The sequence below is a fragment of the Leucopleurus acutus genome (genome assembly GCF_964270905.1).
Source record: "Leucopleurus acutus genome assembly, chromosome: 2".
Lineage (NCBI taxonomy): Eukaryota > Metazoa > Chordata > Mammalia > Artiodactyla > Delphinidae > Leucopleurus > Leucopleurus acutus.
This window is the reverse complement of record NC_139143.1, coordinates 87,336,921-87,361,433: the sequence shown is the minus strand read 5'-3', so window position 1 is coordinate 87,361,433 and position 24,513 is coordinate 87,336,921. Positions and strand designations below refer to the sequence as shown.

The 24,513-nt window shown below is 46.4% G+C and overlaps 1 protein-coding gene across 1 annotated transcript; it reads right to left on the bottom strand.

Moving 5' to 3' along the window:
* Positions 1–1,955: 1,955 nt before the first annotated feature.
* LOC309974260 (NBPF family member NBPF4-like) lies at positions 1,956–24,265 on the bottom strand (the record flags this gene model as incomplete). The annotated part of the gene is given in 16 exon segments (XM_082858806.1): positions 1,956–2,152; positions 3,496–3,723; positions 7,491–7,681; positions 10,419–10,549; positions 10,551–10,602; positions 11,386–11,437; positions 12,767–12,981; positions 13,770–13,821; positions 14,829–15,043; positions 15,880–15,962; positions 17,017–17,088; positions 17,092–17,245; positions 17,666–17,774; positions 23,436–23,518; positions 23,838–23,961; positions 24,208–24,265. Coding segments are annotated over 16 exon segments (2,016 nt in total).
* Positions 24,266–24,513: the final 248 nt, after the last annotated feature.

Genomic DNA, 24,513 nt, shown 5'->3' with positions numbered 1-24,513 from the left:
ATAAAAGATAATGAGAAAGGATCAGAGAGAAAGTCATAGAGACCTGGGAGAAACAGAACTGGAATGGTCAACTCCTATTAGAGCTAAAAGATTTTTTTAAAATAAGAAAAAATTTCCTGTGAAGCTCCAGACCACCCTTTGCCATCAATGTAAAGAAAATAAGTTTATATTCTACATCTCAACAGAACATAAAAACCGAAACCATATTATTTTTAAAATCAATAAATTCATTGTAGACAAGTCCTTCGTATTCAGTCAAGCTGTCCATGTATCAAAGCAATAGAAAACAAGTATTAAATATGCCATACTTAGGGAGTCCTCATTCCATCATCAGGAATATTTAAGGATAAACTCCACTCATCAAGAGCTGACTGAGGAAACTTTGAGTTTTGTACAGCTGGTCATCATTGAATATATGTAATTGTAGATTTAAGCCAGTGTGTCATGGGCCCTGCTCTGGGGGCAGCCTGGGCATACCATCGGGCCTCTGCAGGGAGGCTGCTGGCACTCCCAGGGTGGGGCAGCCATGCTGTGCCACTAGGGGGTCTAAAGGGCCCGGTGGGCCCCTCCTCCAGCTCCTACCGCCGGTTCCCTCATTAAAAAAAAAAAAAGAGGGGGCTTCCCTGGTGGCGCAGTGGTTGAGAGTCCACCTGCCGCTGCAGGGGACACGGGTGCGTGCCCTGGTCCGGGAAGATCCCACATGCCGTGGAGCGGCTGGGCCCATGAGCCATGGCCGCTGAGCCGGCGCGTCCGGAGCCTGTGCTCCGCGACGGGAGAGGCCACAGCACAGAGGCCCGCGTACCACAAAAAAAAAACTCACCCAGTTTTTATTTTATAATAGCATGATTTAGAACTACTCAGTAGACCTACACTATTTCACACCATTCTTTTTCTTCTCTCCATCTACTCCAGCACAGATTTCTTTCCCACTGGCCCTAAGGATTTTTTGGTCTTTCTCTGGCACTCTCATATAAATAACTTGCCTTCTCAATTAGATTTGTCTGAAGCAATGATTATATTGGATTCTTGTGTATTTCCCTGGGTCTTCATAAATCTGGCCCAAAGTTTATTCACTACAATGCTCTCCTACATTCCTTGGCCTCAGATTCCAATTGAGTTCATTTTTCAGGATTTTTACTGAACATGTAGAAGGAGTAATTTGAAAACAGGGGAGAGGTCTGAATGCCTATGCACTTCATGCTTTTATGCATATTGAAAACCTGGCCTCTGCATCTCCTTTTGGCTAATGTCCCTTTAGGGCGCCATCTACTGTCCCCCACCTACTGCCAGCTCCAGTGAGTCCCTGGAAGCCCCATGCACAGTAGCACAGAACTGCCCACCTGGGGCTGAGATGACTCCAGGCCAGTCCAGCACTCCCACCTATGACCCAGGTTCTTACTTAGTTTTTGTAATCAGGGCTCTTTTTCCTGTTTCATTTCTTCTTATTCATGTGCAGAAGTTGAGGGTTAAGGGTTTTCCTAGATAAGTTTCTCCAAAAGCCAACCCACATACAAGTGATTCATCAACACATGATCCTGGTAGAAATAGGCAGTGGAGTTTGGGAGCGGGGAAGGGAGAATAAGGCAAAGAAACCAAGAAAGTGTGTGAGATCAGGCGAAGGACTATATGTTCAGTGGCCTAAATGATGCTCTTCTGATGAGGAGGACCATGGATCTGGGCTTTCCTGTGGCTAAAAGGAAAGGTCAGAGGGAATATCAGGACAGCAGCTATAGGAACTCAACAGAGTTCAGAGTGCAAACAAGAGATGGAGATGGAACGGCCTGGCAGGGTGGCAGCCCCCATGGAAAAGAGAGGAAAGACCAGACGAGGTAGCATCAGCTGTTGAGTAAACAAACAAGAAGAGAAAAAATAGTGGGAGACTGAGCTATAATCTTAGGTAAAGAGTATAAGGAAGAAGTACACATAAGAGCCTCAGATGCGATTACCTCTGTACCCTAAGCTTGAAGGCCAGGGAACTGGCATGCTAGTCTCCACTTGCTGAACAGCAGTTTTCTTGTGATAATCTTCTGTTTCAGGACACTTAAGGCACTAATCTTGCTACAGACCAGACACTCATGCTTGCTGGCAGCTAAGACCTCACCTTCCAGCTTGGGAGGGTTCTTCATTCCAATGGAAGCATCCAAGCCCAGCTCTGAAGATAAAACCACAGCCGACAGGAGCCGTTGTTTTGCATGATCTTACTATGACTTACTCCCCCACCCAGGAGGGACATCAAGTAAGGAAAGTGTCCAGGAACAAGACAGGCCATCTGAAAGTCTATGGTGAGTGGAAACCAATGGAGACATTTTTATATTTGCTTTTTGTTGATCTTCCTAACACTACCCAGTATTGGTAAGACTACCACAGGGCAAACATGTCCCCAAATGCCAAAAAAAAAAAAGTCAAGAAAAATAAAACCGATAAAAAAAAAAAAAAAAAGAAAAAGAAAAAGTTCCGGGCTTCCCTGGTGGCGCAGTGGTTGAGAGCCCACCTGCCGATGCAGGGGACAAGGGTTCGTGCCCCGGTCCGGGAAGATCTCACATGCCGCGGAGCGGCTGGACCCGTGAGCCATGGCCGCTGAGCCTGCGCATCTGGAGCAGGTGCTCCGCAACGGGAGAGGCCACAGCAGTGAGAGGCCCGCATACCGCAAAAACAAACAAACAAAGAAAAAAAAAAAAGAAAATCTGAGCAGAGGTGGATCCCAAGGAGAAGAAAACTGAGGACATGGCCATGGAGATGAGTGAAGATTATGAACTAAATGGAGTGGCATAAAATAGACAGATCAGTACACCTCATGGGTGAGGGTGGCCCTTTATTTTAAAAAGAGGGGAAAAAAGGAAAATAACCTGGATATGAAAACTAAACTGGAGGCTGAGTTGTGTGGCCAGGGTTTACATTGCTACAGAATGTTACTAATACACTGTTACTGAGAGCACCTAGCAGGGGAAAATTGACTTGAGGGCAGATGTTGGAAGGAGAGGAAAATACTGGCCAACCTACCTTTCTGAGGAAGCAAGGGAACACGGGTCCCAGAGAAAGTGGGGATCAAAAAAGTGCTCTACCTCAGAGGAAACAACACATGTGCCATCATTTTGTAAGTGTTAAAGCACCAGAAAGACACAATGGTTAGATGTTATATATTCATAGTTGTTATCGAACCATTTTTACTGATCAGGCTTTCTGGACATCATGTTACTTAATATTCCCAACAAACATGGAATGGGGATGTAATTTTTCAAGAGTTCAGATGAGGGATGTGAGATGTGAATACCTAAGGAGATAAATAACTTGGCCCAGTGAAACAATCAGGAGTTTGCAAACCCAGGGCCTGAGGCAGAGCTGGTCCTAAGTCCCAGGCTCTTGCTCACCTCACTCTCGTAGAGCATCACAGATTTCAACCAGACCTACTACAGAGGGAGTGGGAAAGGCCCCATTGCCCCCTCCACCCTCAACCATGAGACAACTTGAGCTTCCTAATCCCCTTTTATTTTTTACCTAGGAAGAGTGGTCCTTGGCTTCCAGAATCGGGGTTGGCAGTAAAGCCCCAGATGGTGGAGGAAAGACCGAGTGTGGCTTTGCTGTGCCCACAATTGAAATGCTGGTCCAGCTGCAGTTGCAGATAATTGGTCATGTGGGTGCTTTTCTGCAGCTGTGCTTGTGAAGTTTGTACCCCTGGGCCTTGGAAACTCAAAGGCCTTTGGTGACGGTCCTCCCAGGTGTCACCTGAAAGGAAAAGAGGGTTCAGTAGGACCAATCCAAGTTTTCCTGAGCTAATCACTCCCAGAACACCCATTTCTGATGTCCCTGCCTATGAGTGAAACCACCCAATAACCCAGACAATAAAGGCAGACATCATAAAGGCAGACATCAGTACATGAAGGAGATGTCATTTTTATGGCTGTGCCTGGGCATGCTGAGATGGCAGGTGCTAGGCTGCAGCATCCTTGAAATGAAAAACCACCCACTTGAATCTAGAGGGCTTTGGATGGCATATGAGGTCACGCCTATTATTCAGCTATTAGCCTTAGTCCTGTAGCCTAGAGAGAAGGCTCTAAACAGGCCTCAAGGCATGGGGGAGAAAGAGTTGTTGATATCCACCCACAAGAATAAAAGAAAAGGGGAAGAAGTATGGCCTAAAGCCTTCAGGTACCAACAGAAAAAGGAACTGAGAATCTACAGTATATGGACCAAGTTAATAGAATGTTTCACAGTTCTGGAACCTTTCGAACTTCCTTACGTTTAACTTTTGTCTACCTTTCCACTCACCCATACATGTGTATATTCTGTTGCCACATGGGGCGGAGTGGGGACGGATGGTATTAGCAGATAGAAGTAGTGTAGTAGAGGCCTGAATCCCTCATTGGAAGCTTAGGTACAGAAGTGCTGCAGAATCAGAATTTGTGTTTCTTTAGATTGATGATACAGTGCACACTCCTTATGTTACACACCCCTCCAGTGGGGTCTGGAAAGTGCTCCTAATCAAATATTTTGATATTTCTCCTGTGAAATGAACACATATTCTCAGAACGTGGGCTAACCAAAGGTATGAAGTACCCTCCTCCAGTCCAGGTCAGGCTCAGGTGGAGTCATGGCCCACAGGACCTGCTGCACATTGCTGTGGCCCCCATACATCCTCATCCTCAGCGAGGTTTGTTTAACTGTTTCCTTAAAGTGTCTCTCATATATCTGTTACCACTTAGTCTTCCAGAGAGCATCCATGTCTGACTCTCATCAATGATTCATCCAATCTCCTTCTAACTGCTTTCTCTGATTCTGTCCTTTCCACACTACCAAAGGTCACCTGTCTTATTACCCCCAAATGCTGTTTCATCACATGCTCCTCGGCTTGTGGAAATTCATCCTCCCTCCTCTACTACACAGACTCTAAACTCCTCACCTGCCTTTGTAGTCCTCCTGCCTTCTGCCCCTCTTTCTTCTGCAACATCACTTCCCACAACTCCTTTCTACAAATCCTCCTGGAGGCGGCTGGCCCCTCCCTGACCCCAGCCCTGCACCAGGAGCCTCTCTGAGCTTCCAGGGCCTTTTCCACAAGCACTTCTCTCAGCCCAGCATGCCCTTCCTATTTCTTCCAGGCAGAGTTCATTAATCATTAATCATCAATTTTAGGACACTTAATCAGATTTTATGATAATTCACATTGGGCTGAAGGGTAAAACCTCTTAAATTAATAAATCTGGTGGGTGAAAGAACTGTCAAAACCTGGTATCCCCACTCTCCAATGTGATTTTGAATCAATGTCTAGGATTGTTTTTAATTCTCACTGTGTAATTTCATCATGTAATTTTATTTGTCTACCTATGCTTGGAATATTCTTTGCATTTGCATGGGAAAAGGACAAAACATTTCATCAAACATCGACAGTACTGACCAATATTATTACTGTGTGGGGAAGCCTCCAATATAAGGTCAAGTGGTAATTTAAAAATCTAGTGTTTGTATGGTTTCTACAGGGTTTCTCCTTGTACAGAGAGGATGGGGCAGACCCGACAACCTGTGCCCATGCTGCTGCATCCCAGCTAGCCACACTGTCCTCAGGTTATCATCAGAACCCAGACACAGGTGGATCTGTGTACTAGTTACATGTTCCATTCACTCCTCTCAGCCCATCTGGGGGGAATTTGGCCTTTCCTGGCCCGTTGTGAGTGATGGCCTGGCAGGGCTGTGCCATATCACACACATCTCACTTCTGAGACGTGTGTCTGAGAATTTCTTCTCCTCCTCATGGAAACTCAGACCCGGCTGTTGGAGTATCTGAGATAGAGCTCTGCAGCTTTTTAAGGGCACCAGCACAGCCAAACTCAAGGCCTCCCTGGACCCTGAGTGAGGGCAGATAATTCTGGGGGCAGGAGGCGCTGAGAGACATGGACCTCTCACCCCTTGCTGATTTTCCACGGAGGGGCTCGTGGAGCTGTGGCTTCGCCTGGAGGGGCTGAATGAGCAGCCGGCTCTGCTCACGGGACAAAGTGCACTGATGGATTAGGAGCTGGCAGATCTGAGCGAGGGACCACAGGAGTTCTCTGCGCCAGTCTGGCAACTTTGTGTTTAAGATTCAGATAGTTTCAAATCATTTGGTTCAGGGCAAAAAGGAAAACGTGAGCAACATCCTCTCTTAGTCGCTGACGGGTCCGACTGCTGAGAGGAGCGGGCAGAGCCTGAGCCAGGGAGTCAGGCCAAGGAGAGGCCAGTGTCCCACAGCCCAGTGGCCGGGAGTCTTGGGCAAGTGAAGGGACCTTGCTGAGCCTCAGTGCCCTCGGCTCTACCATGAGATAACACACCTACCTGAGAGTGTCCCCCGAGGACTGAATGGCTCACATGGAGTTTGCTTAGTAAGGTGCATGGTATACAACAGGTGCACAATAACCACGTGTTCCATTTCTGGTTTGTGAACTACTATAATCCTGAGAAAGCCTTTGCTTCTCTGTACCTCAGGAGGAACGGGAAACAGGAAAGAGGATGGTCCCACTGTGAAAAGGCACACACTGAACAAGAACCATTTTTCATGGCCAATTTAATTATAAAAGAAGACAGATATAGTCCGATACACAATGGGGTTTCTTCTACTTTTTCAAGATGATTTTATGAGTAAAGCTTCTAACAATGCAAATGCTTCTCATAGAAGAAAAGTCAAAAACATAGCCCGAGAAGTAACGCAAACCAGGTTTTAATCTACACGCCCTATGAACTGCTGCCCAAGGGGAACTTGCTCATAAATTAGGTCAATAACCCCATCAGGTGTACAGGTTGTGGATAGTTTCCATGAGATTATACCACTGAGACTACACACACGATTGAAACTATAACCCACACGTGGAAGGCTCATTGTTGCTACACAGAGGAGGAGAACCATGGCTATTTCTGAAGGATGGGACACCAGAGACAGATCTTTGGCTTCCTGGAAATCACAGGGCATGGACAGGATTTTATATTCAGGATCTGATATGTAAATGCTTCAGAGGGAGGTAGGCAGCCCAGGGAAAAAGCCTGGAGCTGGCGAACAATATAACAGACAGTGCAAATATGGAGCAGACTGAAAACGTGTGGAAAGCCAGAGACTTTGTAAGAAACTCTTCAATAAATAAAATTAGCAACATAATTTCATGAGTATGAGGATCCTTATCTTGAAAAAAAAGAGGTCTGTTACACAAATTCCTGCAGGTGAGACCGTGGCAGCCGAGATCCTGCCCTTACCCCTCCACTTCCCCTCTCTAGCCTGACTTGATACCAAATGCCTGCACTGGTGAGGGGGGTCCAGGTGACAGAGGTCAGCCTGGGACAAGAAGAATGATAAGGCAGATGATGGATGCCTTTTAAAAATTAAATCCAAGAACGTAATTCAAATCAACATGAGTCTGAGGACCTGTTTACAGGGATGCCACTCATAGCCTGTACTGGTTGTTGGATACAAAGAATACAGATGCTACCTCGTGACCTACTAGGATCTTAATGTTCTTTATAACGGGAGTACTCACCATTTACGTCTAGAACTGTGAAGACCTCCCTTTTATCCGATTGGAATGAGGCACTTGTGTAAGGCGTACAGGAGTCTGACAGACGATGGCCGATAGAACCAGCCAAATCACATGCATCCAGTGAGTCCTGCTGGACTTCATTCTCTTCTAACGCCAGCAGCTCCAGACTGAGCTTTGTGGGGTCGGGAGGACTGATGATTAAACAGCAAATATTCGTGAACACGGAGTCCTGGCGGGTTTTGATGGGAGGGTTAAGGGACCGGTCATGTTATGGGTTTGGTGTGCGTTGTGTTGGAGGGTTTCAACCGAGGAGGTCAATAGATGAATCTGGACCAGCCATCTCGGTCCTTGTAATATTAAGCCAAGCATTGCAGACGAACACTTCGGGTGTGAGTTCAAAGCAAAGTTTACTTAAAGCATAGACACACTCTCGGAGAGAGCGTAGACTGGCTTCTGCGAAGTGAAACCAGCCCAGCTATAGGGGCGCGGGGTGATTATAAGCGCTTTGAACCTAAGGGTAGGAGTTGGGTTAAGATCCAGTGACAAGGTCTCATCACGTGAGTGACGGGTTATATTGTGCATGCTTTTACCCATAATTCCATATTTTTACCCAAATTCGCTAAGAAAAGCCCATGGCGGGGAGGGGGAGGATTGAAACCACATGTAAATTCTATTATAATGATGACATAATGAAGTTGGGGTTATCTCCGGTTATCGCTTGGCTCAAACTGCGCCTGCGTGCCTCGGGGAATTCCCCTTCGGCCAGGTGCTTCCTGCTGCTTCAGGACGTGCTGACCGCTGAGCGCAGCCTGTCCCTCAGCCCCTCCTTGTTTGGCTCACATATCCTGAGTCTCCACCTCCGCCTTCCCCTGCTGCTCATCTGTAGCTAGCTGTCTAACAGTCACAGAAAAGAAATGGGAAGTCCCCATAAAGGGAGGTATAAAAATCCTTTCCTATCTGGGGCCGGCGGGTGCTTGCAAAGGGAAAGGGAGAGAGAGGGAGGGGGAGAAAGTGAGCATGACGTGCTCTGAGCACTGATCAGAAACGAGCCCAGGAGGAAGGAGACTGAACTACCCCAGGACACAGCAGTCACATCACACACGCCCTCAGAAACCGTAAAGGCGGCTTCAACGATAGCATAAGTTTTTGGTGAAATTTACATGTAGCAGCCAAGTGAACAGGCTCTAGCAGCCTAATGGGCTCCTAGAAGTCCTGTGTTTTCAAGGCCAATTTCTCTAATACTAAGATGTGACACGAATTTTTTTCTCATTCCTTTCCTTGCCATCAAATACCTGCCAGTGTGGTAAGGCCAAACAGGCAGAGGCAGATATGCATCTCACGCTGGTTTTAATAGAAAGGAGAGAACAGGAGACTGCAAGAAATCGGGTGGCTGATTAGTACCCCAGCATCAACTGACTGTAGGTTACTATAATTGAGAGGGATTCATAAAGGGGCCTATACAAGTACTGCAGTGAAAACAGACAACATTATTAAAAGGGACACTTTGTGGCTGTCAGAATGGAAGAAATAGGCATATTCAGCACTTTCAGATTTCCCTGCATCTGAGATGACCAGATGTCACCACTGAATTAAGACTCATGTTTCTTCATAGTTACCTAGAACAGATAAGGTCTTGGTCTTCCTCTTCCTCAAGAACAGTACGATTTCCTATAGATAAATTCAGACAGGGCCGGAAACACTAAGCAGATCATCCTGTGTATGATAATAATCCAGTATCCAACACTACCATGGGGACAAAAACATCACCAGTGGAACGATAGGATATTTTAAGAAGAATATTCCAGGAGGCCTCAGGTTGTGTCTTATATACCTGCCTTTGTTTGCTTTCCTGAGCCATCAGCCAAGATCTCCCTGACCTGGTAGATCGTCACCACAGTACCCTCTTCCAAGCCTGAGTAAAAAGTTAAACACATCTTTTCCCCACAGATTCTAGGGAATAGCTCACCTGCATTCCAACAGAATAGCGTAATATTCAGGCTTTTATCATCATACACTGGCTGGTTTAGCAGAATGATGGGTGGAATCTACAAAACCTTGAATCAAAATGAATGTTTGGGCTTCCCAGGGTGGTGCAGTGGTTGAGAGTCCACCTGCCGATGCAGGGGACACGGGTTCGTGCCCCGGTCCGGGAAGATCCTACATGCCACGGAGCGGCTGGGCCCGTGAGCCATGGCCGCTGAGCCTGCGCGTCTGGAGCCTGTGCTCTGCAACGGGAGAGGTCACAACAGTGAGAGGCCCACGTACCACAAAAAAAAAAAAAAAAAAAAAAAAAAAAGAATGTTTGTTGCTACACTGAATCTTTGGCCATTCATGGGGTAGGGAAATGCCAGGGCTCTGCCTTGGTTCATGGAAACATACAAACAAGGTGATGGTAGAGGTCTTCGTATCCTGGTGTTCAGATGACTGCTTCACTAAGACAGCCAACTTAGAGGAGACAGACACTGGGGATGACAGAAGTGACACCAGTGAAACAACAAATCCAAAGATGGAATTAAGGCTGTCAACGTCTCTGGAAAGGCACAGAAATTCAAGGGACATTTTTTGGGTATGAAAATGGGAGGCTGGTATGTAAGAAGAGACATTTCATGGGAATCAGGAAAAAAGACAGTCATCCCTGTGCACTTGCACACCTGCAAGTGAGTGAGTTTGTCATACCTGCCTTGGATCCATTATCTAACTTGGCGCCTGACCCATAGGCTTGGCCTGGATGAAGAACAGAGCACAGCTCCCTGACCCACCTGATGTCTGTGCTTAAAACTCTGTCATAGAGCCTGATTCAAATCACTATGTCTACAGAGCTTGTACACAGGGATGACACATCTCAGCATTGCCTGAGGCGTGGGATACAAAGAATACAGAGTCTACCTGGGAGTCCAGTTGGAGTTTTATCACATTGATAAAGAATACTCAATGGTTACATCCCAAGCATAAGAGACATCCACTTCCTCAAATGAGAAGAAGGCAGCACTTGTATAAGGCCAGAAGGAGTCTGACAGACCAGGAAGAATTGAGTAAATCAAATAGTATTCATCCAGCCAGTGAGTCCCGTGGGCCACCATTCTCTACCATCTGTGGCAGCTCCCTGCTGAGCCTGGTGGGGAGGCAGGACTGAAGATTAACCCAAGAGGGATCAGCAATCATAGAGTCCTACCTGGTTCTGATGGCGTGTTTAAGGGAGTGGTGAAGCAAGCCAAGGGCCTGATCCTTTACAGAGGGAAAAACTCCCTTTTGTGTGTGGGACAGAGTGTGTTTTTTCACAGGGGCAGGAGATAGAAAGGACACTAGGTGCTCAGTGCTCTGGCCAAATAACAAGCGGATGAAGAAAGAGACTGAATTATCTCTGGATGGTACAGTCATGACTCACAACATATAGAGTCACGTACCAGTGGCTTTCACCCTTTCATTTACGTTGCATTGAGTGTCACATGCAACGGGCAAGTGCATACAGCTTTTGGGACATTCTGGTGTCCCAGAAATCTCATGCCATCGAGGCCTCTCTAAATACTGTGGCATGGTATAGTAATATTATGGTCTATTTACATTTCTTGCTATGACATACATGCTAACGCCAAACAGGCAGAAAACAGATATGCATCTTACTCTATAAACCACACTGGAGATAACGAGTGAGTGCCAAAAAGCACTCTGACTTAGTTTACCTGGGTCAACTGGCTTGGGTTATAAACTTGAGAAGTTAATAAGAAATGGGAAACAATATAAGTACCACAATGAAAGCAGAAAACATTACAAAAAATGATAATTTGTGGTTGGGAAAATTGATGATACAATATATTCAGCACTTTCTGCTTTTCCCTGGACCAGAGACCTGCAGATGTCATCATTGTATTAACGGCCCACAAATATTCAAAATTACCTTGTGGCAATAGCCACTGGTCCTTGAAGGTCATTGTGATCAGTTTGGTTTTCTACAAATAAATTAACAGGACAGTTACATCAGGCAAAACCCCTTCACAAATGCCCAATCCTGTACCAATCTTCACAGTGTGATAACAGGCTATTGTGAGAAAAATAGCCCAGGAGGCCCCAAAGAGAGCCTCACAAGAAGGCACTAGGTTTCCTTCTTGAGCCACTGGACAAATTTCCTTGATATGACAGGTCATCCTCAGAGTATCCTATGTCCCGAGTCTGTGCAAATGGCTAAACAAATCCTTTTCCCCACAGATCCTGGGGAAATACCCAGCTGCCATCCTAGAGTGTTGCTGTAATAGTCAGGCTTTTCTATCTGAAATGCTGTTTGTTAATGGGTTAGATGAATTATACATTGAGATTAGATGGGAGTGGAATCTACACACCATCAAGTCAAAAGAATCTTCAGGGACTTCCCTGGTGGCACAGTGGTTAAGAATCTGCCTGCCAATGCAGGGGACACAGGTTTGAGCCCTGGTCCGGGAAGATCCCACATGCCACGGAGCAGCTAAGCCCGTGCACCACAACTACTGAGCCTGCACTCTAGAGCCCACAAGCCACAACTACTGAGCCCTCATGCCAGAACTACTGAAGCCCGTGCACCTAGAGCCCATGCTCTGCAACAAGAGAAGCCACCGCAGTGAGAAGCCCGTGCACCACAACGAAGAGTAGCCCCTGCTCACCGTGACTAGAGAAAACCCGCATGCAGCAACAAAGGTACAACGCAGCCAATAAATAAATAAATAAATTTATAAAAGCAAAAAAAAAAAAAAGAATCTTCAAAGCTGCAAAGAAACAATGGCCATTCATCAGCTTGGGAAGTTCCAGGGCCCTGCCTTGCTTCAGAGAAATGTACCAAGTGTGACAGTGGGGCTTATATTTTGGTTTCAGAAGACTCTGGACAAGATAACACAAATGAAAGGAGATAGACTGTGGGTTGACAGAAGTGAATCAATGTAGTGACATCTCCAAAGATAGAAACAAGACTGCCATCAGACTCAGACACGTAAGGGAACTCAGGGACATTGCTCAGGAATGAAAATTAGAGAATTTCATGTGATATAAGACATTCATTCAAAATTAGGAGGCCTCAAAGTTACTTCCTGTGCCACAATGTACATGTGAGTCTGGCAGGACTGCCTTCGTTCCAGTGATTTGCCACAGGGACAAACAAGACTAGGAACTGAGAAAAGTTCACTAATTTATAGAATGTCTTATTTTAAATGCAATTGTATAGTCTGGTTCAAACCAGGCTTCAATACGTAAGCATACAGTCTATCTAAGCAGATTAATTCTCTGAGTATACTAACAAAGATAATGGAGATTACCTGGGAGACCAGTTGAAATTTCATCCTCTTGAGCATGGGAGCAACCCCAGGCTCCATCCAGAGCAGACCCCACTTTCTCCTCATCAAATGCAAATTTTTCATCACTGTAAGGCTGGTAGCAGTTAGAACCTTCCTGGGGAGTTGAAGGAGCCAAAACACATTCATCTTGGCATTCCTGGAGCACTTCCTTCTTTCCAACATCCTGTAGGTTCACGCTGTGTCAGGTGGCAAAGGGAAGACAGAAGATTAAACTAAGAGGAGCAGACAGCATGCTGTCCTAGCTGGTGTTGATGGGAGGCATAGGGAGTGGACACAGAAAGCAAAGGGGAAGTCCTCTTAAAGAAGGAAATAATTATCCTCCTGTATGTGAAGTGGAGTGTGGCTTCCATGGGTTGGGAGAGGGAGAGAGCAGCAGATGCTCTGGCCACACAACCAGCTATTGGGGGAGGAGACTGAACTCTCCCTGCATGCTATAGTCATGAGCCCCAGCACACACAGACTAAGATAGTGGTTCCAACTTGTCTGCATATATTGTGTTGATCTGTATATGCAGTGCCCAAGTGAATACAGCTTTTGAGGAATTATAGACTCTAGATATTCTGCCTTCAGGAACTATTTTCTCAATATTTTGTTATAATATGAATTTCTTCTAGTTTCTTCACTTGCTATCAAATATTTACCAACATGCTGATGCCAAACAGGCACAAGGCGATATGAATCTCACCCTGCTGTTAACCACACAGGAGAGAACACTTGATTACAGGAACTCCCAAGTTTGGCTATTTCACCAGGGTCAACTCACTGTACGTTACTATACTTGAAGGATTAATAAATTGAAACCCACAGAACTACCGCAATAAAAATAGACAACGTTGTGAAAAGGGATATTTGACTGTTGACTGAATGGATGAAAGAGTTACATTTAGTAATTCTGTTTTTCCCTGGATTTGAGGTCTCCTGTTGTCACCACTGACATTCACAGCCCACAAATCTTCAGAATTACCTGGGGGATACTGGCTCTTGTCCATCCACTTGCTTATGATCATTTTGATTGTCTAGCAAGAAATTCAGAGACAGTGGGTCACAATAAGCAAATCACGTCTCACACATACCTACTCAGTGAACACACCACAAGGACATGAATATTCTCAGTGCAAGAACATAATATATTAGCAGAGACATTCCAGGACACTTAAGTCTTAGAATTAGACTGGACCCCAGACCCATCAGGGAAATTCTCTTATTGATCTGGTAGAGTGCTCTCCCAACATCCTTTGTTCTGAGCCTGTATAAATAGTTAATGATATATTTTCCCCAGTGATCCTAGAAAAGAAGCTGAGTTATTTTCTAGAATTGTTTCTACAATATTGGTTAGTCCCATCAGATTATGTGGTTGCTGATGGTTTAGAGGAATTTATACTTGAGACTAGAGTGATGGATGAATTGTATAAACCCTCAAACCAAAAAAGAATCTTTGGTGTGACACAGAAACCATGCCCATTCAAAGCTGAGGGACTGCCAGAGCCCAGCCTTGCTTCATGGAAACATCCAAACAAGGCAATGGTACAGCTGTGTCTGTCCTGGTTTTCAGATGACTGCTTAGCTAACAGTTAGAAGCCAACATAGAGAAGATGGAGACTGGGACTGAGAGCAGTGAAACCAGGGAAACAACCTCTCCTGATGTATATGCAAGTCTGCCGTTTTGCCTGGATAAGGATAGAAAGGCCAGGGACATTGTACAGAAAAACAAAAATTAGGTCATTGCAGGTGGCAAGACACATTTGATCCAAACTAGGTCTGACAAACACCTCCTGTAGATTTCCACCCAAGGTGGATGAGAGTTTGTCACACCTGATTTGGGTCCAAATGCCTGACACTGGTGCCAGGGTGACAAAGGCATGACGGGGGCCTAGAAAGGGATAAAGGCTCCCTGAGCCACCTGATGTCTGTGTTTCATAATAGATCCTTTTCCCTGATTTAAGCAAGATGTGTCTATAGGGACTATCTTCAGAGATGACCTTCCTCAGTCTACACAGGTGTGGGGAACAAATATGGAGGCTACTTGGGAGACCAGTTGGAATTTCATCCTCTTTAGCATGGGAGCAACCACAGGCTCCATCCGGAGCAGGGCCCACTTCTGATTCATCAAATGCAAATTTGCCATCACTGCAAGGCTGGCTGCAGTCAGAACTTCCTTGGAGAATTGAAGGAGTCAAAACACATTCATCCTGGGAGTCCTGAGGCACTTCCTTCTTTTCAACCTCCTGCCGCTCCACGCTGTGCCAGGTGGGAGAGGGATGACAGAAAATTAAACAAAGAGGATCCGACCCCAAGCTGCCCTGCCTGGTTTTGATGGGAGGCATCGGGAGTGTCAGAGAAACCAAAAGGGCAGTCCCCTTAAAGAGGGAAGGAACTATCCTCCCGTACGTGAGGTGGAGTGTGGCTGCCATGGGGCAGGAGAGAGAGACCAGCAGGTGCTCCGTGCACTGGCCACACAACGTCTGATGAGGAGTGAGACTCAACCATCCCAGTATGGTACCTTCAGGAACATGAAACACAAAAGAACTTCCATACCAGATGCTACCCCCCGTGGTCCTAAGTCATGTTCAATTTAAGATAAAGTAGTCAAGTGAATACGGCTATTAAGGCATTATAGACTCCCAGAGATATTATGCCTTCTTTTTAGGAATAGAAAGGCCTCCGAGGCCTCTTTCTCTTACTACTGTCACATGACAACCAATTTTTTTTCTAGATAGTTGTCCTGATGCTTAATTTTTCTGGTTACTTCTCTACTAATTCCTTTGCTAGGTACCTTCCTCCCAAGGACCTAAAACAACTGTGTAGGAGTAGATATTTATCTCACCTTGGAGTTCCTTTAGGAGAGAATAGATATTCTCTGTGTGTGCAGGAAATCCTAAGGGTGGTGCATTCACCTTGGGTCGTACATACAAGTAGCACGGAGACAACAGACGACCAAGTTAACACGGCCATTTCCATGTGGGTTGAGTGAAGTAAATCAATACAGTCTGCAGTTCTGCTTCTCCTTGCATCTGGCATCTGTGACTCTCTTGACCTCACTGTTCTTTCTGTGACCCTGTCCATAATTTACCTACCCATTACCAGCTCCTGCTAGTTCACTGTTACCTAGATGTGAGTATCTCTTGTGCTTGTTCATCTTCCTCATCTTCACGAATTTCTGCAAATTCAGAAATATCCAAGAAGTCAGCTTCTTGCCACGTCACTCACTACCAACACAGCAACTCACATGGTCATAGACTCATAAATACCTAGGTATGAATTAGTACTGTATGGAAGTTCTAATGCATTGTCTTTAAACAATTGCCCTAGCATGGATTTCCGATCCATCAGGCAGTCTGACTCTAAACCAGAGGATCATCATCATGACACCTTCTGCCAGGAATTGGACAAACATTTAAAGTGTCCTTTCTCCCTTATATCACTGCATACTTGTCCACCTTCCATCTTGGCTTCTACAGCTGGATCATCCATCCTGTCACAAATTCTGCCAAAGACACAGGCTCTATGAACCTTCACAGCTCTCACAAGATCCCCTCCTTTCTCTAAGGAGAAGAACCATGTCCCACATCCCTCCACCTGGGAACATCCTGGGCTCTTCCAGGTGGCTTCTGCTGGTTATCAAGGGAAAGTCTCTCTATGGAAAGTGGTCCAGTCTAAACAACTTTCCCAACACCAAGTCTGACCACATCAAGTACCTTATCTGGCACCACACAGTGAAGGGCTTTCTTTTTTCTGCAGTGCATTCGTAAATATTTCCCCATTTCATCACTACAGCTACCATCAACAGATTACTTGATCCATTTTACAGAAGAGGAAACAGATACTGGGATAGGGAAAAATCACTCACTCACTCACTGTTACTAAAGACAGCCGCCCTCAGGCTGGACCCTGGGAACTTTCATGCTTAGTCCAGAGCTCTTTTCACTCTAACAAGCTGCCTCCTGTCACATCGTCCTTTCTGTGCTTTAACACTGGGCGGATGCTGCCTCCTGCGCCAAAGGCCATGGTCCATCACGGAGGAATCAGACAGTTGGAATACTATGCCCTCCACCCTGTGCATTTCTCCTCTGTTCTCCCACTCAGCCAGTCCTGCTCCTATCATAGCCCTAAACGGGACATGAAACAGGAAAGCTGATAAAAAACATTCCTAGTGCAGATGTGGAGTCTCTTGTGAGCAGGGGACCTTGGAGCAGCTCAGTGTTATCAGGTACTGTGGCCCCCTTAGCTGGGCTGAGCTTGTGGGCAAGGTGCTCTGCCAGCCTGTGTCCCTCAGTCAGCCGCTCTTAGAAGCCCTGCCCCTGGTGGTTGTCAAGGTCGTTGTGGGTGAGGAGGTCCTTGAGGTGCTGCTGGAGTAGGACAGAGTCATCTTTCACTTCCCGTAATGTCCGCCGTAACTGGGTCAGCTCTCGTGCCTGACTTCGAGTTAGGATATCACATGTCCTAAGGTGGGACAGAAGATACAATTTTAAAATGCAAAGATGACACACTATTAGGGATTTCTGTGAGAACATCCCCAAGGAGTGTGGACAGATACAGCTGGTGTGAATTGGAAAAAAACATGAGAATGACAGGGTCAAGAATGGATGACAAGGTGTAGTCAGTCAGGAGGGGGTTGTGATTTAAAGGTAAATGAGGTATTGATTGCATAACATTGTGAGGGTACCAAATGCCACTGAGTTGTTGACTTGAATTTGGTGAATTTCATGATATGTGATTTTAAGTCAATAGTTTTTAAAAGCAGAGTAAATGAGGCTCTGAATAACAATTGGAGTCCGTAATTCACCAATTGGTGTTCTCCTGCTGGTTTATAAATATTGTGCCATGTGCCTGCCATGAACATCTCTGCCCTCCTTACCTCACCTCTCAGCTTGTGTGGGCTTCTCTGCCAGCTTCTCTGCTAGCCTCAGCGCCTCAAACAGCAGCTTCTCCCCCAGCACAGATTCAATGATGTCCTTAAATGCTTCATACTCTGAGGAAAGAGAGACGCTGCCTCAGGGGAAAGCTGGACAGGCTGCTGTGGTCACTGCCTTCAAGGGAAGAGGCAGGGTCCATCCCAAGGACAGATGTAACCTCGGTACCAGGCTCTACACAGGGATTTCCACATCTGATTCCTCAGCCTCCCACCTGCATGGCATTTTGTTACTCCCTGTTTTAGAGCTGAGGAAACAGAAGCTCCAGGGCACAGAAAGTAACTAGACAAGATGAACTGGTGTTTGGCAAACTGACACTGAATCCTGGGCCACTTACCAATACTTGCAGCCTCTTAGGTGAAACGCTGAGCAGGGGCATTCCTGGTGATTCCTGTGTGGTTGGGAAGACCCCTAGGGCTATAGGACTGATGGTTTCCTTGTGCTGGGATTTCAGTAATGAACAAGTATCTCAAAGGTAAAAAACTCACCTGGATACACGTGTGTGAAAGAGAATACATGAAACCATAAGGACCTGGGAAAAAAATGTGCCCAAGTACTATGAAAGTTTGTGTTATTAGACATAGTAGAACTTGAACTTACTGTGTTATACTGTGCCAGGGACTATTGTCAGAGCTTTGTCTGAATTTCCTCATTATTCATTACAACTCAAACAGGTAGCCCATGGTTTCAGTGAGGAGCAGACTCATCCTTAAGCTCCTTTTAAGCAGGTACTATCCCCTGCTTCCCCCAGTGTGTAACCACCATGTCACCCCAGTGTAACTAGCACAGGGCTTTGCCAATGGGACCTCAGGGAAACCTGAACTGATGGAGTTCATCAGTCCCAGCCGTTTAGCCAACAGTGATGCAGGGTCAGATACAGAACAGAAAAGATTCCAATTGACACAGTTTAGCTTGTTCCTGAGAGAAACAGGCAGTTCAGTGCCTGAACCAAGAATCAATATCTGGGATTTTAACTCTAGTCTCACCCTACAACTCACCGCAAACCTGGAAAAGTGGCTCAACTCTTTGTGCCTGAGTCTTCCCATCCTCAGGGAACTGAGGGTAAAAGAGCCACTTCTACCTTTCCTGGATTGTGGTCAGAATGAAATTCAAAATGACAAAGGGAATAGGAGACAAAGTCTGGAGAGTTTCTGTTTCTCAGAGGGAAGACCATGATCATTCATCACTTTGGTGACCATGACCCTTAGGACTTAACTGTATTTCTGCAGCTGGTTGGCCAGGGAGTAGGCAGTAGCTTGGGATACAAGGAATTTCTCTGGGAGGTCTTGGAAGTCCCGCTTCTTCTTTGCCAGCTACAACTGAAGCTCCTGGTTGATTTCCGTGAGTGTAAGTTCTACCCTCGGATCAGATAAAGGGCCAAGAGATACTGCCATGGTGACATGTGGCAGAAAAGGTAGAGCCAGGGACTGGGGAGAAGAAACCCAAACATATGATGGATTAAAAACATGTGAAATCACGTAAACTTAATCAGGACTGAGGGATGACAGAAACTGGAATTCTTAACTTACTGTTGGGAGAAACTTGAGGGTTTGCAACCGCAAAAACAAGGTTCATTATGCCAGCGCTCAGAGCCAAAGGCAACGTCTATAGCTCACACTCAGACAGGAGTGACAGAGGAGGACCCAGCATGCGAGGTTACCATCTGGAGTTGCAATAACAGAACTGGTAGGTGGGGGGGGCGGTCATGGAATCTTGGGGGCACCTGCCTTCCAGTTGCCTAGGCCATGCTAATACACAAGGCTGCCTGGGGTCTTGTGAAGGTCACCATTGATAGCAACCAATCCCTCAGCAGTCACTCGTAAGTTGTCTACACATGTCCTGATACCACTTACCTATCTCCTTCCAAAAAAAATCTCAGCGGAGTTCTCATTGTTCATTCTTCTGTGTATAAAAAATTCACAGGAGAAATAGTTTGCCAACAGGTCTTAATTTCTGTAGGGCTGTCATGAAGTCACCCCCACCTTCTCTTTAAACAGATCTTAAGGCTTTTCCACAAGTGAGAGACCTCAAACTTTTACACTGTCATGAAGTTCTTCGACCCTGCTGGAAGGTCTGGAAGGAGTCAGAGATGTGGCCTGGTGGGGCAGGGCGAAAGGCAGAGGGCCTCTCCTGCAGTTGAGGAATAACCAGCCAAGGTCCACCGGGCCCAGCACTGAGCAAAACAGGCACAGTTTGTAGAGGACCTTGTGGCACTGCTTCTGAACGCCCCAGGGGCTTGGGAACCAGCAACAGCACGTTTCTCGCCTCATCCTCCGAGGGTCAACTCAGGGGAAATAGGACCTGCTTCCTAGCAATGGAGCATGTGGTCCCCACGCTGGAGCTCCACGGCAGATCGAGAAGCTCAGGACTGAGCAGCGGTGCCCTGCAGGACGGTGCTGGCCGGGGCCCCACGACCTGACCCGGGGCCAGCGCAGCTGGGTCACCCTCAGGCTGGGCGTCGGTCTACACTGCAACACCTGAGTTCTTTGAATCCACGTGGTGAGAGCAGCGACTCCCAGATGCCGTCTCGTGCTTAGCCTAGACCTCCTATTTCTATTCTTTTATGAGCTCCAAGAAGGGTACTGACCTCACTCTAAACATACTGTCCGATTTTGTCATCCTAACTTCTCCCTGGGACTTGGGGGCTACGGGCCACACCAAGCCTGTTGAAAGTCTTGTGTAAATGAACCAGTGACCATTTTTAAGTGACATGTGAGCGGCCCCCAGTTGTGCTATAGCCTAGTCTGTGTCTTCACAGTGCTTTCGAAGGTGCGTATGTGTGAATACATGTATGATATATATTTATACATGCTGCTACAGCGATACGTTAAAGGCCAACATAACTGGTGGACAGGGTCAGTGAGAGGAAATGAAACAATCTTTTCGGTGGCTATTAAAGCAAAATGTGTGTAAAGAAAGAAGTTTTTCTTCCCCTACTTTGTCTCTAATTTCTGCACGAGTCCCTAGGCTGAGTGGGGAAGAATAGGAAAGACAAACTGTCACAAAGAGCTCACCTCACTGTCTAATGCTTGAAGTCTAAATTTAAAAGAATGATCTACCCTCTTGTCATTTTGTAACAATCCCCTTATCTAAAAATATTAAAGGGCAGTTCTTACATTTAGAGTGCCTCAGAATCAGCTGTGGAGATTACAGAAGCTCCTTCCTGGGCTCCAATCCCCGGAGGTTTCGTTGGTGTGAGGCCCTAGAGTCGGCAGTTTTTCACGTAAACACAGACCACACGTTTCTGATGCGGGTGGGCTGCGGATCCCAGTCGAAAACCTATTGTTCTATAACACTGATTCAAACCTATAAATAAGCTTGTTTTCCTTTAATTAAGAATCCTTAATTGAAAAGTGGGTAAGTCACACCACAAATGGACATAAAGATCTCAAAGCGTTCCTCGGGAAAAGTCCTTAGTTACGTTCTTTTGCCTTCCAGAATTAAAACCAAGCACTTGCTCCACAATTATTTCCTAGTAACAGTTGAGAAACTAAAACGAACGACAACATGAACAAAAAACTCACGGCCTTCCCCGGCGGTCCAGTGTTTAGACTGTGAGCTTCCACTGCAGGGGGCAGGGGTTCGATCCGTGGTCGGGGAACTAAGGTCCCGCAGGCCCCGCCGGCGTGGCCAAAAATATAAATAAATAAAATAAAGATAAAACAAAAAATAAAACAACTCAAACATTGTCACCACCACCGCCACCAGTTACCAAAAGACCCAGCGAAAGACTCAGGCCTGAGGTAGACACATGCCCACTTCCGTAGTAGATGAAGTGACCTCGACTTCTGCCTTTACGCTTGGTTAAGTATTTTCCATGAGTGCCTTTGGCTGTCACTACAGAGGAACTCACTGGCAGAATCAGCAAGAATGGATGAAAAGTCAGCCGAACTATGAAGTCTTACTTAAAGCAGTAAAATTTGAGGACCTCTTGCCCTGTGGTGATGCAAGCATCCCAGCAATTCTTCCTTCCTCCCTGTGCTGCCAGGGCTGGAAGGCATTGATGGTGTAATCAGTAGTCAATGGAGAACTCAAATAATGCTTTTAAGAACTTCATTTTATGGACGTTAACATTTATGAAAACAACAGCATATGCATCGTGTAAATCTCAGAGCTGGTCAGGATTGAAACCGTGTACGAGGCCCCGTGCCCTTGTCTTTTGAAGTAAAGTGCTGACTCAAGAGTTAATGATTCGGGAACGTGAAGGTGTAGAAACAAAGAACAGCTGTTGGGCTGGGGAACGGGCAGCAACGTAGACTATAAATCCGCCACACGGCAGAATCACCGAACTCCCAGTTCACTGAAGCTACCGATGAAGGCCCGACACACACTCCTAAGTGGTTTTACAGGGCGCAGACCCCCTCCGGATGGAAAGCGCCGCCCACAAGCACATAGACCCTGGACTGGTTGAAACCAGAAGGTTGATGACGCTTGAAACTTCACTTTGATGCCAGCCAATCCGAGAACTGTCTGCGAGCTGATCACGCCCTGCTCCTCGAACACTGTAAGGCTCCTCGCTACGCCCTCCAGGGTGGGTCACACAGTCTTGAGGGCATTAGCCCGCCGTGGCCCCCTCTGCCTGGCAAAGCAATAAAAGCTACTCTTTTCTGCTTCACCTAAAACTCTGTCTCCGCAATTCTCTTCGGCACCGGTGAACAGAGGCCAAGTTTCGGCAACAGGATCCAGTCACAAATTACTTTGGGGGAAAATTCCCAAAAGCCATTCTTGTGTCTCACCCTTTGAAAAGGAGCTCTTCACCCTAAAAAAATAATGGTTGCAAAAAATGAATCTTTGGGATGGAGGATTCTACGGTATTTAACTTTCCATAAATTATATTCTTTATCTCTACGTGTTAGAACCCGTTCTTAAAAGCAAATGAAATCAACCTGTGTCACCACCACTGTCTTCCAATTTGCTGTAATTCCAGTGAGCACCATGTTGGGTACACCTGTGCAGGAAATAGGGCGAGAGTCCTTTAGGGAAAAAACGGAAAGGAAAAAAGATACCTAATGTAATGCTTTAAACATGTACCAGTATCTCTTGACCTGTCAACCTAGGACAGACAGACGACCTGCAGATTTATATAGGGTTCATTATGTCCCCCATCTTATTACTGCTAAGGTGAATGTGCTAGACACTTATTGAATTGGTGTTCTATGTCTGCTGTAATAAGTGACCATGAGTTTAGTGGCTTAAAAGAACACACATTTATTATATTACAGTTCTCTAGGTTAGGAGTCCAACAAAGGTCTCACTGGACTAAAATCAAGGGGTCAATAGGGCTGCCTTACCTTCTGGAGGCTCTAAGGGGATAATCTGTTTCCTTATCTTTTCTAGAGATTTTTCTAGAGATCTTTTTCAGAGATTCTCTGAGCTATTACTATCCCTGGAATAAAGCCTATTTCAGATGAAATGAGCCAGAGTTTATTTCTGATGGCTGCAGAGAGAGAAAGGAGGGGAAAGGGGAAAAGCAGGAGGAGGAAAGGAAGCTTCTTCCTGGAAGTTAGCTGGGTGCTGAGTTCCTTTGTTGTCGGCTCCAAGATTCTCCGGAAGAGTCAGCTTCCCCCTTGAGCCAAAGGCACCCTCAAGGATCAAGTCACTCCGCTCCTTGCTCTCTGGTCTGAAAACACAAGTTGGCTGCCTTCTTCAGCCTCCCCTCGCCCCGCCCTCAGGTCTAGCCCAGTCTCACCCAGGTGGAGAAAACAAACGAAAAAACCAACCTCGCTCTTCAAGCAAACAGGTCATCTTCCTATCCCTTGTTCTGGTCATCAGCTTCTTTTTCAGAATCGTCATTTCTTGTATTCTGTATGGTGGGGAAAGGAAAAACATGGTCCCTGGTATACCACGAGATTGAAGTAGGAAGGACGTGCACAGAAAATACACCGAGTAGCACTCTGAGATGTAACCCTGAATCTACATGTCTACACACAAGACACATACATAAATATATACTTGTATCCATTGTTTTACAACTTCTTTATTTCTTAAAAACATTTTGGATCAGCATAACACACGATCCCAGAATTCCTTTCCCCGGCGTGTAACGCAGGACAAAAGGTAAGAATTCGAGGAGGCTGGCAAAATCCGCCGGTATCTCAGATAAAGGGTAAGAGGCGTGTTACCTCGGCTTGGTGGGCTCCCGAAGTGGGCGGGCATGTGACGTCACTTCCCCCTTCAGCAGCCGGCCCGCCCATTGGTCATCTCGGCAGGGCGGGGACAGGGCGGGGGTTGGAGGAGAGGAGCCGCCTTAGAGGTCAGGAATGGGGCTTGGCTTATGTAAATCTTGCAGCGTAGGGGTACAGTTCCCGGCGAGCCACTTCCCGGGCTGTGGAAGTTTTCGGGAGAAGTTGCTTGGATTTTATTAGCAGAGCCGTTTGGAGGGGCTGAGAGGCGTGGAAGAGGACGGGGTGCGGAGGGTGGGTGGGGAGCGTGTGTGTACAGTGTAGGCGTCTAAGGCTGTACGGGGGGGCGGGGAAAGCGATTCATACTTACCTGGCAGGGGAGATACCATGATCATGAAGGTGGTTTTCCCAGGGTGAGGCTCACTCATTGCACTGCGAGTGTGCTGACCCCTGCGATTTCCCCAAATAGGGGAAACTCGACTGCGTAATTTGTGGTAGTGGGGGACTGCGTGCGCGCTCTCCCCTGGCAACGAGTGTGCTAACGGTAGAATGAAGCAACGACACTCCTGGGGCCCCGTACCTATGGCAATAGCTCGGTGACGACGGTGGTTGCTCTCGCTTGTCGCGCGCCGTTTTCTTCTGTTTTTTTTGTTGTTGTTGGTGTTGTGCTGGTTGT